The sequence below is a fragment of the Tachyglossus aculeatus genome, chromosome 8 (genome assembly GCF_015852505.1).
Source record: "Tachyglossus aculeatus isolate mTacAcu1 chromosome 8, mTacAcu1.pri, whole genome shotgun sequence".
NCBI classification, from domain to species: domain Eukaryota; kingdom Metazoa; phylum Chordata; class Mammalia; order Monotremata; family Tachyglossidae; genus Tachyglossus; species Tachyglossus aculeatus.
This window is the reverse complement of record NC_052073.1, coordinates 1,435,455-1,451,387: the sequence shown is the minus strand read 5'-3', so window position 1 is coordinate 1,451,387 and position 15,933 is coordinate 1,435,455. Positions and strand designations below refer to the sequence as shown.

At 50.0% G+C, this 15,933-nt stretch overlaps 1 protein-coding gene across 2 annotated transcripts in view; it reads left to right on the top strand.

The window, feature by feature from the left end:
• Positions 1–281: 281 nt before the first annotated feature.
• Positions 282–15,933, top strand: part of FRMD5 (FERM domain containing 5) — a 131,543-nt gene continuing 115,891 nt past the window's right edge. For both annotated transcript variants that reach the window (XM_038750709.1, XM_038750708.1), the window contains exon 1: positions 282–400. In XM_038750709.1, the coding sequence (XP_038606637.1) occupies positions 299–400 (102 nt within the window). In that variant the 5' untranslated portion in view covers positions 282–298. The remainder of the gene's footprint in view (positions 401–15,933) is intronic.

Below are 15,933 nucleotides of genomic sequence, written 5' to 3'. Positions count from 1 at the left end.
CCGAGCGTCCCGCTGCCATTGGTCCACCCCGCCCGCCCGTCTCCGGAGCCTCCCCGCCGCCATTGGCTGGCCGCCCCGCCCGTCTCCAGGGGCCGCGGGCGCTGATTGGCTCCGCGCCGGGCGCCGAGGCCACGCCCCTCGCGCGGGGTTCGGCCAGGCGGCCGCGGCTCGGCGCCCGCCAGTGTGGGGCCGGCAGGCGGCCCGGTCGGACGTGGGGGGCCACGCGCTCGTCCGCCCGCCGGCCCGCCCGCCTGCCGGGATGGGGCGGTGACGGCGCCGTCCGCCGGGCTGCGGGAAGATGCTGAGCCGCCTGATGAGCGGCAGCAGCAGGAGCCTGGAGCGCGACTGCAGCTGCACCGTGAGGCTGCTGGACGACAGCGAGTACACCTGCACCATCCAGGTCAGACGCCTCCACGGACCCACCCTTCCCGCCCCGAGCCGGAGGCGAGCCCCCTGCTGCTCATTCATTCATTCATTCATTCATTCCGTCGTCTCGCTTGAGCGCTCACTGCGTGCAGAGCTGAGCGCCGGCGGGGGACAATAATGGCATTTGCTCATTCATTCATTCATTCAATCGTATTGATTGAGCGCTTACCGTCTGCTGAGCACCCGACTAAGCGCTTGGGAAGTCCAACTTGGCAACATAGACGGTCATTCATTCATCCCATCGTCCTGAGCGCTCACTGTGTGCAGAGCACTGGGTTAAGCGCTTGGGAAGGACGATAATAATGGCATTTGTTCATTCATTCATTCAGTCGTATTTATTAAGCGCTTAATGTGTGCAGAACACTGGACTAAGCGCTTGGGAAGTACAAGTTGGCAACATAGAGGGATGGTCATTCATTCATTCCATCATCTTGAGCGCTCACTGTGTGCAGAGCACTGGGCTATAGCGCCTGGGAAGAACGATAATAATGGCATTTGTTCATTCATTCAATCAGATTTATTGAGCGCTTACCGTGTGCTGAGCACCGGACTAAGCGCTTGGGAAGGCCAACTTGGCAACATAGACGGTCATTCATTCATCCCATCGTCCTGAGCGCTCACTGTGTGCAGGGCACTGGGCTATAGCGCCTGGGAAGGACGATAATAATGGCATTTGTTCATTCATTCATTCATTCAGTCGGATTTATTGAGCGCTTACCGTGTGCTGAGCACCGGACTAAGCGCTTGGGAAGGACAAGTTGGCAACATAGACGGTCATTCATTCATTCAGTCGTATTTATTGAGCGCTCACTGTTGCAGAGCACTGGACTGTAGCGCCTGGGAAGGACAATAATAATGGCATTTATTCATTCATTCATTCAATCGTATTTATTGAGCGCTTACTGTGTGCAGAGCACCGGACTAAGCGCTTGTGAAGTACAAGTTGGCAACATAGAGAGACGGCCATTCATTCATTCCATCGTATTTATTGAGCGCTTACTGTGTGCAGAGCACTGGACTAGGCTCTTGGGAAGGACAATAATAATGGCATTTGTTCATTCATTCATTCAGTCATATTTATTGAGCGCTTACCATGGACTAAGCGCTTGGGAAGGCCAAGTTGGCAACATACAGAGACGGTCATTCATTCATTCCATCGTATTTATTGAGTGCTTACTGTGTGCAGAGCACCGGACTAAGCGCTTGGGAAGTACAAGTTGGCAACATCTAGAGGTGGTGCTCACAGTCTAAGTGCTGGGGAGGTTACAAGGTGATCAGGTTATCCCACAGGGGGCTCACAGTCTTCATCCCCGTTTGACAGATGAGGGAACTGAGGCCCAGAGAATAATAATAATAATGATGATGGCATTTGTTAAGCATTTGCTATGTGCAAAGCACTGTTCTAAGCGCTGGGGAGGTTACAAGGTGATGAGGTTGTCCCACGGGGGGCTCACATTCTTCATCCCCATTTTACAGATGAGGTAACTGAGGCCCAGAGAAGTGAAGTGACTTGCCCAAAGTCACACAGCAGACATATGGGGGAGCCGGGATTTAAACCCATGACCTCTGACCCCAAAGCCCGGGCTCTTTCCACCGAGCCACGCTGCCCATCCCCCCCCGCCTTACCTCCTTCCCCTCCCCACAGCACCTGTATATATGTTTGTACAGATTTATTACTCATTTTATTTATTTATTTTACTTGTACATATTTATTCTATTTATTTTATTTTGTGAGTATGTTTTGTTTGGTGCTCCGTCTGCCCCTTATAGACTGTGAGCCCGCTGTTGGGTAGGGACTGTCTCTGTTGCCAACTTGGGCTTCCCAAGCGCTTAGTCCAGTGCTGTGCACACAGTAAGCGCTCAATAAATACGATTGAGTGAAACGTGTGCACGGACCCAGCAACAAGTCCGTTGGCCGGGGACGTCCCCCAGTCCCGCAGTTGTAATTCCTCCCCGGAATGCGGGACCGGTCCTCTCCCGCTCCTCCTCCTGTTTTTTCCCTCCTCCTCCTCCTCCTCCTTTGTCACGGATCGAGGCCGGCGAATCTCCCTCCCCGCTGGACGGAATCCAGACTTCTGGATTCATTCATTCAGCCGTATTTATTGAGCGCTTACTGTGCGCAGAGCACTGGACTGAGCGCTTGGGACAGTACAAGCCGGCACAGAGAGGGACAATCCCTACCCAGCAACGGGCTCACAGTCTAGAAGATAATGATGGTATTTGTTAAGCGCTTACTATGGGCCAAGCACTGTTGTAAGCGCTGGGATGGATGCAAGGTGATCATGTTGTCATTCAGTCGTATTTATTGAGCGCTTACTGTGTGCAGAGCACTGGACTAAGCGCTTGGGAAGTACAAGTCGGCAACAGATAGAGATGGTCCCTACCCAACGACGGGAGAGAGTGATGCCCGGCTCCGAATTCCCAAGCCGCCCACCCCGGGCGTAATTGTGGCATTGGTGAAACGCTTACTCTGTGCCGGGCACTGTACTAAGCGCCGGACTGGACACGAGCAAATCGGGTCGGACGCAGTCCCTGTCCCGCATAGGGCTCACTGTCTTATTCCCCGTTTTACAGAAGAGGGAACTGAGGCGCAGAGGAAGGGAAATGACTCGCCTAAGGCCACACAGCAGACGAGTGGCGGAGCCGGGATTAGAACCCATGACCTTCATGATGTCCAGGCCCCGGCTGTAGCCACTACGCCGTGCTGCTGGCCACCCCCGCCCCCACCTTGGCCCCTCGGTGGGCAGGGGGAGAAAGGGGCACCCCCTTCCCCTGCTCTTCTCCCCACCTCTCCTCTGTCAGAGAGAGCCGGGGAGACCACCGGGCTCCTCCCCCGGAGCCGGCCAGGGAACCAAGGACTTATTTGAATGCGATGATGGAAAAGAACCCGTTTCTCATCTCTTGGCTGGGAAACTGTGTTCCCCCGAGCATGCGACAGCACGGGGCAAACGCGGTGGCAGGCTGAATAAAGTTCAACCCATCCACCTGGCTTGGCTGCTAATAACCCCCCGCTCCCTGGGCAAACGAGGGCCGTGATTTGGCTAGTGGCGTTTTATTGCCGTTGAACGGTGGAGGATTGAAAAAGGCTAGCTGGTTTGAGTTATTACGGCTTCCTGTTGTGTTAGCATCCCCCCCACCCGGGGACAGGGACCTTGTCCAATTCCCACCCGTGTAGTCTTTCCTAGGGCTCAGTACAGTGCCCTGCACAATGTAAGCACTTAATAAACACCCTTATTACGACTACTGCTTGGCATTTAAATAGTCAGTTGCTGCGCAGCGTCCTTCTGGGGACTGACCTGTGGCCACTCAGTGAAGGGGGGGACAGCGACTTAGGGGTGTGGAAAAAAACCTGCGGTGCTTTCTAGTCAGAGTTGTGGTCCAGGGTCGGTGGCCCATAACTTACTAGCCAGGGTCAATCAATCGTATTTATTGAGTGCTTACTGTGTGCAGAGCACTGTACTAAGCGCTTGGGAAGTACAAGTTGGAAACATATAGAGACAGTCCCTACCCAGGGCTCAGCATTAGATTTGCTCCGTGCAGATCTGGGTCCAGCCTGGGTTTTTTTTTTAATTTTCCCCAAAAAATGTTTCAAGTAATGCTCGCTTGGTGGTTTCCTGCCTGGAAGGGTGGAAGCGCGGTAAAACCCTTTTTTTCCATGCTCCTTTGGAGAGGAGTAAGAACCCGGCAGTTCTCCAGGTGCGCACGGCATTATCGAGCAGGGCTGGCAGCTTTAGTTAGTTACCGTCGCAAGCGGTCCGTCGGTTGGTTTTCAAGCGGAAAGTTAACCGCAGCAGATTTTGAAGGGCTTTGAGGGTCCCGGTGAGGCCGTGTGAAACCTCAGGATGTCTTTGGGGAATCTGTTGTGACTCTTTGGTACATTTCATATGGAGTGGGGGAAAAATGGTTTTGTAGCTTGGTCTTAAATACAGTGATGCCCTGCTAACATTACCAGCTCTCTAGAAGTCTGGGACCCCCGAGATAGTGCCAGCGGAACGTAATCCCCGAACTGGCTACCGCCAGCCCTAACCGGGGTAATCGGCAGAGACCGTTGGATAACTTGGCATTAGAGGAACGACGCGGGGAACTTCCACTTGGCAGTGTGACGGGGCTTGGAAATTAAATATTGCTTTAGGAATGGTTTCTAGAGATATGGCAAAAAACAGAACCAGGATGTCTCCTCCGTCTATTTCCCAGGAATCTTAAGTGGCAGCATTCCAATATAAATCGTGGAAAGTGCAAGCCAAGTTTTGGCAAATGTGGTGCAACACAGAAATAGTGACTGTCCATCTTCCAAACCTACAAATAAATGAGGCAGTTCCATAGTACGGAAGCAGCGTGACCTAGCGGAAAGAGCTTGGGCCTCGGAGTCAGAGGACCTGGGTTCTAGTCCTGACTCTGCCATTTGTCTGCGGTGTGACCTTGAGGAGTCACTTCACTTCTCTGAGCCTTGGTTACCTCATCTGTAAAATGGGGATTCAACACCCGTTCTCCCTCCCCCTTAGACCGTGAGCTTCATGTGGGACCTGATGATCTTGTATCTACGCCCGTTCTCAGGACAGTGCTTGGCACATTGTAAGCGCTCAACAAATCGCCTATTAATATCTGGGGGGAGGTGAGGTTGGGGGGGGGGGCGGTGGGGAGGGAGGTAAGCAAAAATTCCCAAAGTAGTTGTGGAAATAAAGGGTTCGGCTCTTGACCATCAGTCCTGAGGCACTTTTGATTTTTTTTTTCCTTGGGATAAGAAGACTTAAAAGGGAAAAGGCCAAGACCTCCCCTCATTTGAAATGACGGGGCTTAGTGTCAGTGGTTTCTCATGAGTGTGTGGCTAGGAGTTTTTTCCCTTCTGCCCCCTCCCCCACTTTTCCTGCGTTTTCATGTGCCAGTAATGTGTGATTATATTTGAAGGAAGCCGGAGTCTTCAACATGCATGTGGTACCCGGGACCAGGATGTAAAAAGGGAGCTATTTTTTACCCTTTCGTTGGGATTAGACAGAATACTTGCATGGGTTTGCTATGAAAAGGATATATGCTCCTCGGAGGTACTACCCCGACCAGAATTTGACGCTGGTTTATCTTTAGTGGATTGCTAAAGTGGACGCTAGCATTTATCTTGTAGTGGATTACTAAGGTTACAGTCACAGCAGACTCTCTTTTCCTGCCAACTGACTCTGCTGTGTGCTGCCAAGTGCCTAATACAGTGCTCTGCACCCAGTAGGCGCTCAATAAATGCCACTGATTTATATAACCTGCCTGTTAAAAAAAACACTACTGGCCCCATTGCGGCAGTAATTCCGAGCAGGCGGCGATTGTAAAGGTAGCCCAAAGCTCTTTACTTCCCCGACAGCGCAGGTGTTCACAAGATACTGGCAGACCTTCCCGTGCTTACCGGTCCACGCTTCCCGATTTTTCCGTTGCCGATCCACCCGCCCCGAAAAAGGAGCCGGCTCGGATGGGATTTCAAATTGCTCGCGGCCAGCCGACGCAGGCCGAGTTGTGAAGGTCATTGGCTCAGGACTGCCGCGGTAGCCCACATCTTTCCGCCATCTCTCTCATTTGTGAGTCGCCCCATCCCACAGTCGTCTCTGCCCTTTTAGCGGAAAGACAGTTGGATCCCCAGTGAGAAGGTGCTGGAGGGAGCCATTGATATAGTGCTGGGGGGCCGGGGGGGGTGGGAGCGCAGGGATAGTGGAAAGGGTTAACCGTAGCAGGCCGCTCATCTGCCGCCCTTGGACTGCGAAGCTGGAAATCTGGAGAAACGGTGGGAAGAGCCCAACCGATGCTTTGCCCAGGCAGGGAAGGCTTTGAATGCTTTCTGCTTTAGGGAGGTGCCGAAGTAGGAGTTGCAACAACCAGAAATCCTCAAATCATGTGGAAGGTGAAACTGACCCGATTTCGCAGGAAGCACCTATTAAATAATGAAACCCTTTAAGCATCTAAGCTCAATTAGCCCGAGGTATTACTCGGAGAGGAACATCTCGTAACCAGTGCTCTGACTACGTGGTGTAAATTATTTATCTTTAAAAAAAAAGCCACACACATACACTGAATGGGACTGTGACATCTTTCACTCCCAAGCTCCCTTTTGAGTCCCTGTGAAATCCTCTTTCAGACTTGCCTACGGTTTGTAGCTTTACAATCACATGTAGATGAGGCAGCTTGGGTTCCCACGCAAGCCCCCCGCCCCTTGGAGGGTGGGGGGTCTCGCTGCCCCCTTTGCTGAACAGTGTTTTTCCCTCTGTCAGTCTGCAGTCCTGTAAGCAGCTTCCTTGTGCTAGTGAACGCAAAAGCAATGTCAGAGCATCATTGTGGCTTTTGTACACAAAGAAAAGCTGTAGTGTCTTCCTGAATATTGCTTTTCAAAAACTGTTCTGAAGGAGATATTTGCCTTCTGAGGATCCCTGGTAATCGAAGCAGCTGGGGTGGGTTTAATTTTCTGAGAACGATGCAAAAACTGGTCAGATCAGTGCATCCATCGGTGGAATGTATTGATCACCTTGTGTTTACAGATTACTGGACTTAACCTTTGGGAATGTAGAATAGAATTAGAAGGCACGATCCCTTCCCTCCAGGAGCTTCAGTGGTGAAGACGGACACTAAAATAAATAATAGATATGTTTCTTGTGAGGATTTACATTCTGTTACTTTGTAAACTAAAAGAAGGGTACGTTACAAGTTGGGAAGCGGCATGGGCTAGTGGAAATAGCGTGGCTCTGTTTGTCAGATGACCTGGGTTGGAATCCCAGCTCCGCCACGTATCTGCTATGTGACCGCGGGCAAGTCACTTCTCTTCTCCCGGCCTCAGTTTCCTCACCTGAAAAATGGATGGAATTTACTACCTGATCTTCCTACTCAGACTGTAAGCCCGCTATGGGACAGGGACTGGCTCTTATCTGATGCTCTTGTATCTTACTCAGGGCTTAGTTCAGTGCCTGGCACCTAGTGAGTGCTTAACAAATAACACTATTATTATAATTATCATTAATGATAATAAACTCTCCCTGCTCCTTGGGAGAGTACAGTATAACAGAGTTGGTAGCTCTGGTTCCCTGCCCAAAATGAGCTCACAGTCTAGAGCGGGAGGCAGACATAAATATAATAAAATACAAATGCGGACGTAAGTGCTATGAAGCTGAGTGAGGGGTGAGTAAAGGGAGCAGATCCGGAGGGGGAGAAGAGGAATGGAAGTCTTAATCAGGGAAGGCCACTTGGAGGAGATTTACCTTCAATAAGGTTTTGAAAGTGGGGAGAGTAATTTTCGGATATGAAGAGGGAGGGCATTCAGGACATGGCTGAGAGGTTGATGGCGAGATAGACGAGATGGAGGACCGTACTTCGTCATGGGCAAAATTGGGTTGGTATTTGATCTCTCCTCCGCCCGCACTGTCATCATTTTGTTAGGAACTGTAATTGACAGGTTGCCGTTCAGACTTGCCTCTAATCTAGAGAGGACTGAGTGTTTTCATTGTTAATGTGGACCGTCTCCTCTGGGTTAGATTCATTGGGATTGATTCCTCCTGCATCGTTTTCCACCGAGCTTTCTCAGGCTCAACCTAGTCCGGCTCAGCTCTTTTGAGGACACCTCCTTGCAGGAAATCTGGGGGTCACCCCAAAGATAAGATTGCAAGCGTTGTCCAGAAACTCACGCGAGCCCCCTTGCCCCAGTCCCACCAAGGGAAACCAGGCATTGATCTGACTTTCTTTGGTTCACTGTTCTTGTTAAAAACAGACCTTTTCAATTATACAAAGATTTTGAATCCCCTCTAGACTGTAAGCTCATTGTGGGCAGGGAATATGTCCATTATACCGTAGTCTCCCAAGCCCTTAATACAGTGCTCTGCATACAATAAGTAAAATTGATTGACTGACTGATTTCGAGGCCTTTGGGAGTGAAAAGTTGTTGACCTGTGCAAAGAATCTGGGTTTTGGGAAGGCAGGGAGCAGAAAGGAATATTTAGTTTGGCAGTACTCAGTAAACTCTCAATGATCTGGCTTGCAGATGACCCTGGTGGGGAATAATCCCCCACTAGATAGAAAGCTCTTTTTCTCTTGTACTCTCTCAGGTGCTTAGACCAGTGCTCAGGACACTGAACATTCAGTCGATGCTGTTGATTGAGTCGAATGACCGCTGCCCGTTATAATAATAATAATGATTCTGGTATTTAAGTGCTTACTCTTTGCCAGGCACAGTACTGAGCGCTGGTGTGAATACCAGCAAATCAGGTTAGACACAGTCCCTGTCCCCCATGGGGCTCGCAGTCTCAATCCCCACTTGACAGATGAAGCAACTGAGGCACAGAGAAGTGAGGTGACTTGTCCAAGACCACCCAGTGGCGGAGTCACTTCAAGTGGCGGAGCGGAATTAGAACCCATGACCTTCTGATCCCTAGGCCCATGCGCTCTCCACTATGCCATGCTGCTGCTTTTTCTGTCTTCTAGAAAAGGCTTATTCAATCAATCCATGGTATTTATTGAGTGCTTATAATAATTATGGTATTTGTTAAGCACTTGCTATGTGCCAGTCACGGTTCTAAGCGCTGGCACTGTTCTAAGCGCTGTGTGCTTATTGTGTGCAGAGCACTGTACTAAGTGCTTGGGAGAGTGCACTGCAGTAGAGTGGCAGAAAAGATACCTGACCTCAAGGAGCTTACAGTCTAGAGCGGGAGACAGCCACTAAAATAAATTACAGAGTATAGGGATGTGTGCATAAGTGCAGTGGGGCTGAGGGGGGGTGCCAATGGGGCATGGACCCAAGGGCATAGGAAGGGGCGAATAGCAGAACAAGGCGTGGGTTTCGTCTCTGTTTTGGTTCTGATAAGGAAAATTTGTCTGGGCTGAGCTAAAGTGAAGAAATTAGCTCCTGGTCGTGGCAGCTTTGAGAGTCTCGGTGGTTTTCGGTTGAATCCTCCCTAATTGCGGATGTTTCTCTCAAGATCATCTGACTCGGATCCCTCAGCATAAAAATCCGGCCCGCGAGGCAGTGACAAACGACTTCCTCCGGATCGCAGGCCTGCGAGTCTTCACGCAGTCGATAGATCAGGTGTGCCGAGTGCCTTTTGTGCGCTTGGCAGAGTGTGTTGGAGTAAGATGACACCGTCGTGATTAACAGCTGCCTGGGAACATGTCCATGGGACGTGAGCGTGTTTCCGCACCGTCAGACGCCAATCTGATGTTGGCGATTTGAGCTGGGCAGACTATCGGTTCTCACGTGAGCCCGGAAGGTTTGCCATACCTCCATCCGCCAAGTGGTATCTGTTAAATGCTTACTATTTATATCAGGTACTGCACTAAGTGTCGGGGTAGATCCAGGAATGGTCACCGAAGCAACCAGTGAGTTTGTTGGAAATCTCAATGTGCTTGATGCCGATTTGTTGGGGAGGCTGCCATTAGAACCATCGGTTTACCCCAATGGTCAGGGCTCTGCCTCAGTCAGTCATATTTATTGAGCGCTTACTGTGTGCCGAGCACTGAACTAAGAGCTTACATACAGTCTAGATGGGGAGACAGACATTAATATAAATAAAGTGACAGATATGTATGTAAGTGCTGTAGGGCTGGAAGTGGGGATGAATAAAAGGAGCAAATCAGGACGATGCGGAAGAGCGTGGGAGAAGGAAAGGAGAGCTTAGGAAAGGCCTCTTGGTGGAGATGTCCTTCAATGAGGCTTTGAAGGTGAAGCGGGTCATTGTCTGTTGGATCCCAAGCGCTTAGTACAGTGCTCCGCACACAGTAAGCGCTCAATAAATACGATTGAATGAATGAATGAATGAATTAATATGAGGAGGAAGGGCATTCCAGGCCAGAGGCGGGATGTGGGCGAAGGGTTGGCGGCGAAATAGATGAGATGGAGGTACAGTGAGAAGGTTAGCGTTAGAGGAGTGAAGTTCGTGGGCTGGGTCGTAGTAGGAGAGTAGGAGGGTGAGGTAGGAGGGGGAAAGGTGATTGAGGGCTTTGAGTGGGTCGGGGGAACCGCCAAGGGAGGATGGAAAGGTGGTGGCAGTGAGAGGGGTCATTGCTGCGGGGGCTGGGGGCTGGGCACAGTGTGGGTGGGGCACAAAAGAGCCAAAGAGCCCGGGTGGAGAAGGGGGTTGGAGGAACCAGGCAGGGGAGCGGAGCTGCCGCCGGTTGCGCTGACGGAACCCAAGAATGCTGACGCTTCTTGGCCGGCTGTCTCCGTGCCGATGTTACATAAACTGGGGTGATCCGATGAAAGGGTGTCCTAAGTTCACACCCGAGACGTTCCAGGTGGGAATCGGCAGAGTGGATTCTGCCGCTGAGCAGTTTAGCCTGGGAGACCACCCCAGCCCAGTGCTCCAGAGCCTTTACATTATCATCATCATCGTCAATCGTATTTATTGAACGCTTACTATGTGCAGAGCACTGTACTAAGCGCTTGGGAAGTACAAGTTGGCAACATATAGAGACAGTCCCTACCCAACAGTGGGCTCACAGTCTTTACATTCACCTCGTGTGTCCCCATCAACGCAGACACCTACTATGAGCCCTGGGACAGAGGGGCAGAGGGGACCAGGGAGTTCAGAAAAAGCCCTCTGGACGTAGAGGTGTCATTGAGGGCTTGTTATGAGACTTAGTGGGAAACTTGGGGAATTGAGCACTTACTGTGTGCAGAGCACTGTACTAAGCGCTTGGGAAGTACAAGTTGGCAACATATAGAGACGGTCCCTACCCAACAGTGGGCTCACAGTCTAGAAGGGGAATGGGTAAGCTTGTTGTGGGCAGGGAACATATCCACCAACTCTGTTGTGTTGTCCTCTCCGAAGCTCTTAATTCAGTGCTCTGCACACAATAAGTGCTCAAGAAATACAGTTGATTGACCGAGGTCTTTGGGACAGTTGATTTTGGTGACCCAGGGGCCAATCGTGTAGTGTGTACTTATGACTTGTATCTACCTAGCGTTTAGTACAGTGCCTGTACACTCTTCTCTTCCCCATCCCCCGTGCCTTACCTCCTTCCCCTCCCCACAGCACCTGTATATATGTTTGTACAGATTTATTACTCTATGTATTTTACTTGTACATATTTACTGTTCTATTTATTGTGTCAGTGGTGTGTATCTAGCTTTATTTTTATTTATTCTGGTGACTTGACACCTGTCCACAAGTTTTGTTTTGTTGTCTGTCTCCCCCTTCTAGACTGTGAGCCCGTTGTTGGGTAGGGACTGACTCAGTATGTTGCCAACTTGTACTTCCCAAGCACTTTGTACAGTGCTCACAATTGAATGAATGAATGAATGAATGGCACATAGTAAGGGCTTAACAAACACTACAATTATTACCCATACCACTTCTGTACATATTTTTCCTACTTAAGCACTAGCTCGTGTGTATGTATGCATATATATATATATCTCCTTCACCCACCTATCTGTAATCATCTTATTGTCTGTTCCCCCCTGCTAGATTTTAAGTCCTCAAGGGATTGTGTCTACTAGCTCTCCTGAGTTTCCCTACATACTTGTTCAGAGTGGTGCATGAAGTAGGGACTTGGTACATACTATTGCTTGTTTGGAATGGCTGAACCATCGGACCGATCCAGTACTGGTCTTGCTCCTGGTTCTGTGATCTTAGAGCCTGCTCTCTGCTTTGTAAGCTTTCCTGACTGCCCCTTGCAGGCCTAAGGTTCTAGATTTTATTTGCTCTCAAAAAGCCTCAGTTAACGACTCCTCTTCCGTACTTGTCGGAGTTAGAAAACCTGGGAAGGGGAAAAAGGCTTGGATTGGGTGAACAGCAGCTGTATGTCAGGCCCTGAGCCTCCTTTCCTGCATGGAAAATTGAATTCTGAAAGAGAATCTCTGGCAGTCCGGTTGGGTGTATCTTTTGTGGCTCGGAGAACAGGGTCCATCTGACACTTGTTTATAACTGATCAGTCGATTGATCGGTGGTATTGATTGAGCGCCTCTTCTGCGCAGACCACTGTGCTAAGCTCTTGGGAGAGTAGGATTGAGGTGAATAAATGACACCCGCTTAAGAAAGGCTGGACAACCTGTCATAATAATGATGATGATAATTGTGGCATTAAGTGTTTACTATGTGCCAAGTGCTGGGGTAAATACAAAATAATCAAGTAGGAGGGAGAACAGGTATTGAATCCCCATTTTGTTAGATGAAGGAACTGAGGCGCAAAGAAATGAAGTGACTTGCCCAAGGTCACGCAGCAGATGAGTGGTGGAACTGGGATTAGAACCCAGGGCTACTGACTCCCTGGGCCTGTGCTCTTTCTACTAGACTGTGCTGTTTCCACGCTGCTGTCTTATCCAGTATCGGTTGGGCACGATTGGCAGTTGTGCTCTGTTGCAGGCCAGCTGGCGAATGCAGAGAGAACAAAATTGAATTGGGCGGGGGGTGGGTCTTTCTCCCCCGGTGATCATCATGGTCAGAGGCTCGCTCCTCAGTGGTTCCAAATGGAGACCTTTTGGCAGGAAGAAGGATCTAGGAGCGTCTGTCCGAGATGATCAGAATCTGAGAGCAGTTTCATGTTGGCAACCTTAGGGTACCTGGAATGATTGGTGAATGGCAGGGTGTGCTCAGGGGAGCATGGTTTCCTTCATCTCCCGGGGCAGACGAGGGAAGAAGGGCAGTTCCCGGTGGGGCCCACCCGGGATCTTTGCGCCCTGCCATGGATTGAGGTGGGGAAGAGAGCACGGGGGTCGGGATGTTGGAAGAAATTCAAGTTCAGGTTCAAAGCCCTGCCACTGGCCCGCTCCGAGGCCTTGGGCTAGTCGCTAGACCGCTGTGATCTGTGGGTAAGACACCAGTTCACCCTGCCTCAGACCGTGAGCCCTGTGATGATAATAATAATAATAATAATAATAATGGCATTTATTAAGCGCTTACTATGTGCAAAGCACTGTTCTAAACGCTGGGGCGGATACAAGGTGATAAGGTGGTCCCACGTGGGGCTCACAGTCTTCATCCCCATTTTACCGATGAGGTAACTGAGGCCCAGAGAAGTGAAGTGACTTGCCCACAGTCACACAGCTGACAATTGGAAGAGTCGGGATTTGAACCCATGACCTCTGACTCCAAAGCCCGGGCTCTTTTCCACTGAGCCATGCTGCTTCTGTGATCTGTAGACTGTAAACTCCTTGTACGCAGGGAATGTGTCTGTTACATTGTTCTCCCCCACGCGTTTAGCACAGTAAATACGATTGACCGACCGTGGAGGGCAGCGACCGTGTCCGATTGGATCATCTTGTATCTCTTCCCCAGCACAGAGCCCACAGTAAGGGCTTAATAAATGTCATTATTAATTATTATTATTATTACTGAATTGCCCCTCAGTTGGCAGGAGGCTCTTGGAATTTTCCCTGTGCCCCCGGAGCTTCTTTCCCATTCGGTCTGTTCCTTCCCACTGTGGTGAAGCCGAAGGCTTTAAATAGGCTGGAGATGAATGCGGCTATTTAGGCTCAAGTCTCTCTGGAAGCTTCCCGGGCTGGGAGCCGTCTTGGACTCGGCCCCTTTGGGTGGTGGCACGGTGCTGGAGGAGTTACGTGTGAGAAGGAGCGGCCTAAAAATATCAGCACGCGGCCCATTAAAGAGCAATGGGTGGTTTTCGGCACCGATTATTTTTCCCGGCTTTAATCTGGAAGAGACTGTGGGATGCGGAGCATTTCCTTCTAATGAATCATTTTTTATTGAGCTCTTAAAACCAAACTTGGTGCTTTAAAAAATACATATTCTGCCTCGGGCAGATAGCGATTGTAAAATGTGTTTTTAGCGGACGCTTTTTGGCGGTTCCCCCCGCCCCCCTCGAAATCCCGGAGCTGCGCCATGGAAATCTGGGCCCCGCTCACCCTGGTCCTCTTAGTGCCATATGTTGGTTTCTGCCCCTTATGTTCTTGTGTTGTCTTGGCAAATTCATCTCTGCATTTGATGTAGTCAAATGCACGAGAAGCAGCGTGGCTCAATGGAAAGAGCACGGGCGTGGGAGTCAGAGGTCATGGGTTCAAATCCCGGCTCCGCCAATTGTCTGCTGTGTGACTTTGGACAAGTCACTTCACTTCTCTGAGCCTCGGTGACCTCATCTGTAAAACGGGAATTAAGACTGTGAGCCCCACGTGGGACAACCTGATCACCTTGTATCCTCCCTAGTGCTTAGAACAGTGCTTTGCACATAATAAGTACTTAACAAATGCCATCATTATTATTATTATGTAGTCAGAGGACTTGGGTTCTAATCCTGCCTCTGCCACCTACCGGCTGTGTGACCTTGTGCAAGTCACTTAACCTTTCTAAGCCTCAGTTTCCTCATCTGCAAAATGGGGATTCGATACCTGTTCTCTCTCTTACTTAGGCTGTGTGCCCCATTTGGGATCCGATTATCTTGTATCTGCCCTAGGGCGTGATACAGTGCTTGGCACATAGTAAGTGCTTAACAAATACTGTTATTATTATTATTATTTTTGTTTTAGTATTGGGTACAGTGTTTTGCCCACTGTGAGCGCTCAGTAAATACCAGTGATGTTGATGATGATGCAGAGTGCCTGGCACATAGTAAGCGCTTAACGAATGCCGTAAATATTAATTATTACTGAGTGCATGGGAGAGTACAGTGGAGTACAACAGTCTAGTAGGAGAGACGGGTAGATAGGAGCCGGTCCGAAAACCCTCCGGTTGAGGGGAGGGTGTAGCACTTGCTGCGCTTTAGACACCCCGTCTTCCTGCGACCACATGAGGGGAGGATGGACTGTGGTCTCCTCTGCTTTGGGCTGGGCCTGAGACCCCAACTTTTCCGCCACTTGGGATGGTAAGATTTGGGGAGGGGCCAGGCGGTTGTCCTTCTCGTCTGGGAAATGTGACGAGGAAATGGTCTTCTCTGGAAGAGATGGTTGTGGCCCGTTTGGGCTGTGTGGAGGCTTCTATTCATTGCTCATGTATAAATCTGTTTTTTATATGTATTAATGTCTGTCTTCCCCTCTAGGCTGTAAGCTTGTTGTGGGCAGGGAACGTATCTACCAAGTCTGTTATAGTATACTCTCCCAAATGCTTAGTTACGGCACACGGTAAGCACTCAATTAATTGATTGCTGTGGTGTTGTGTTGACTGTGGGTCTTTTTTGATGTTTCGTCTCCCTGCAGTCCCTACCTAGTGTCCAAGGCGAAGGAAAGAAATGGGGCAGAAGTCTGTGGCTGTGGTTGTCGCTCCCTTGAGCAGGATTCCTGCTCTTGAGAGGTGGGAGCGATCCAGCTACCCGGCGGCATCACCATGGATGCTAAAAGGAAGGGACACATCTGTGAAATGTTTCTAGGGAAGAATTGCCGTGATTTAGTGTTCATTTGCAACAACTGACCCAATCAATCAATCAGTGGGATTTATTAAGCACTTCCTGTGCACAGAGCCCTGCCCTAAGTGCTTGGGGAGAGTACAGTAAAGCTGAGTTGGTAAACACATCCCCTGCCCACAACGAGCTTACAGTCCAGAGGGGTGGACAGACATTATTATAAATAATTTGTAGATTTATACACAGGTGTCTGGTGAGGGTGAGGTGAAT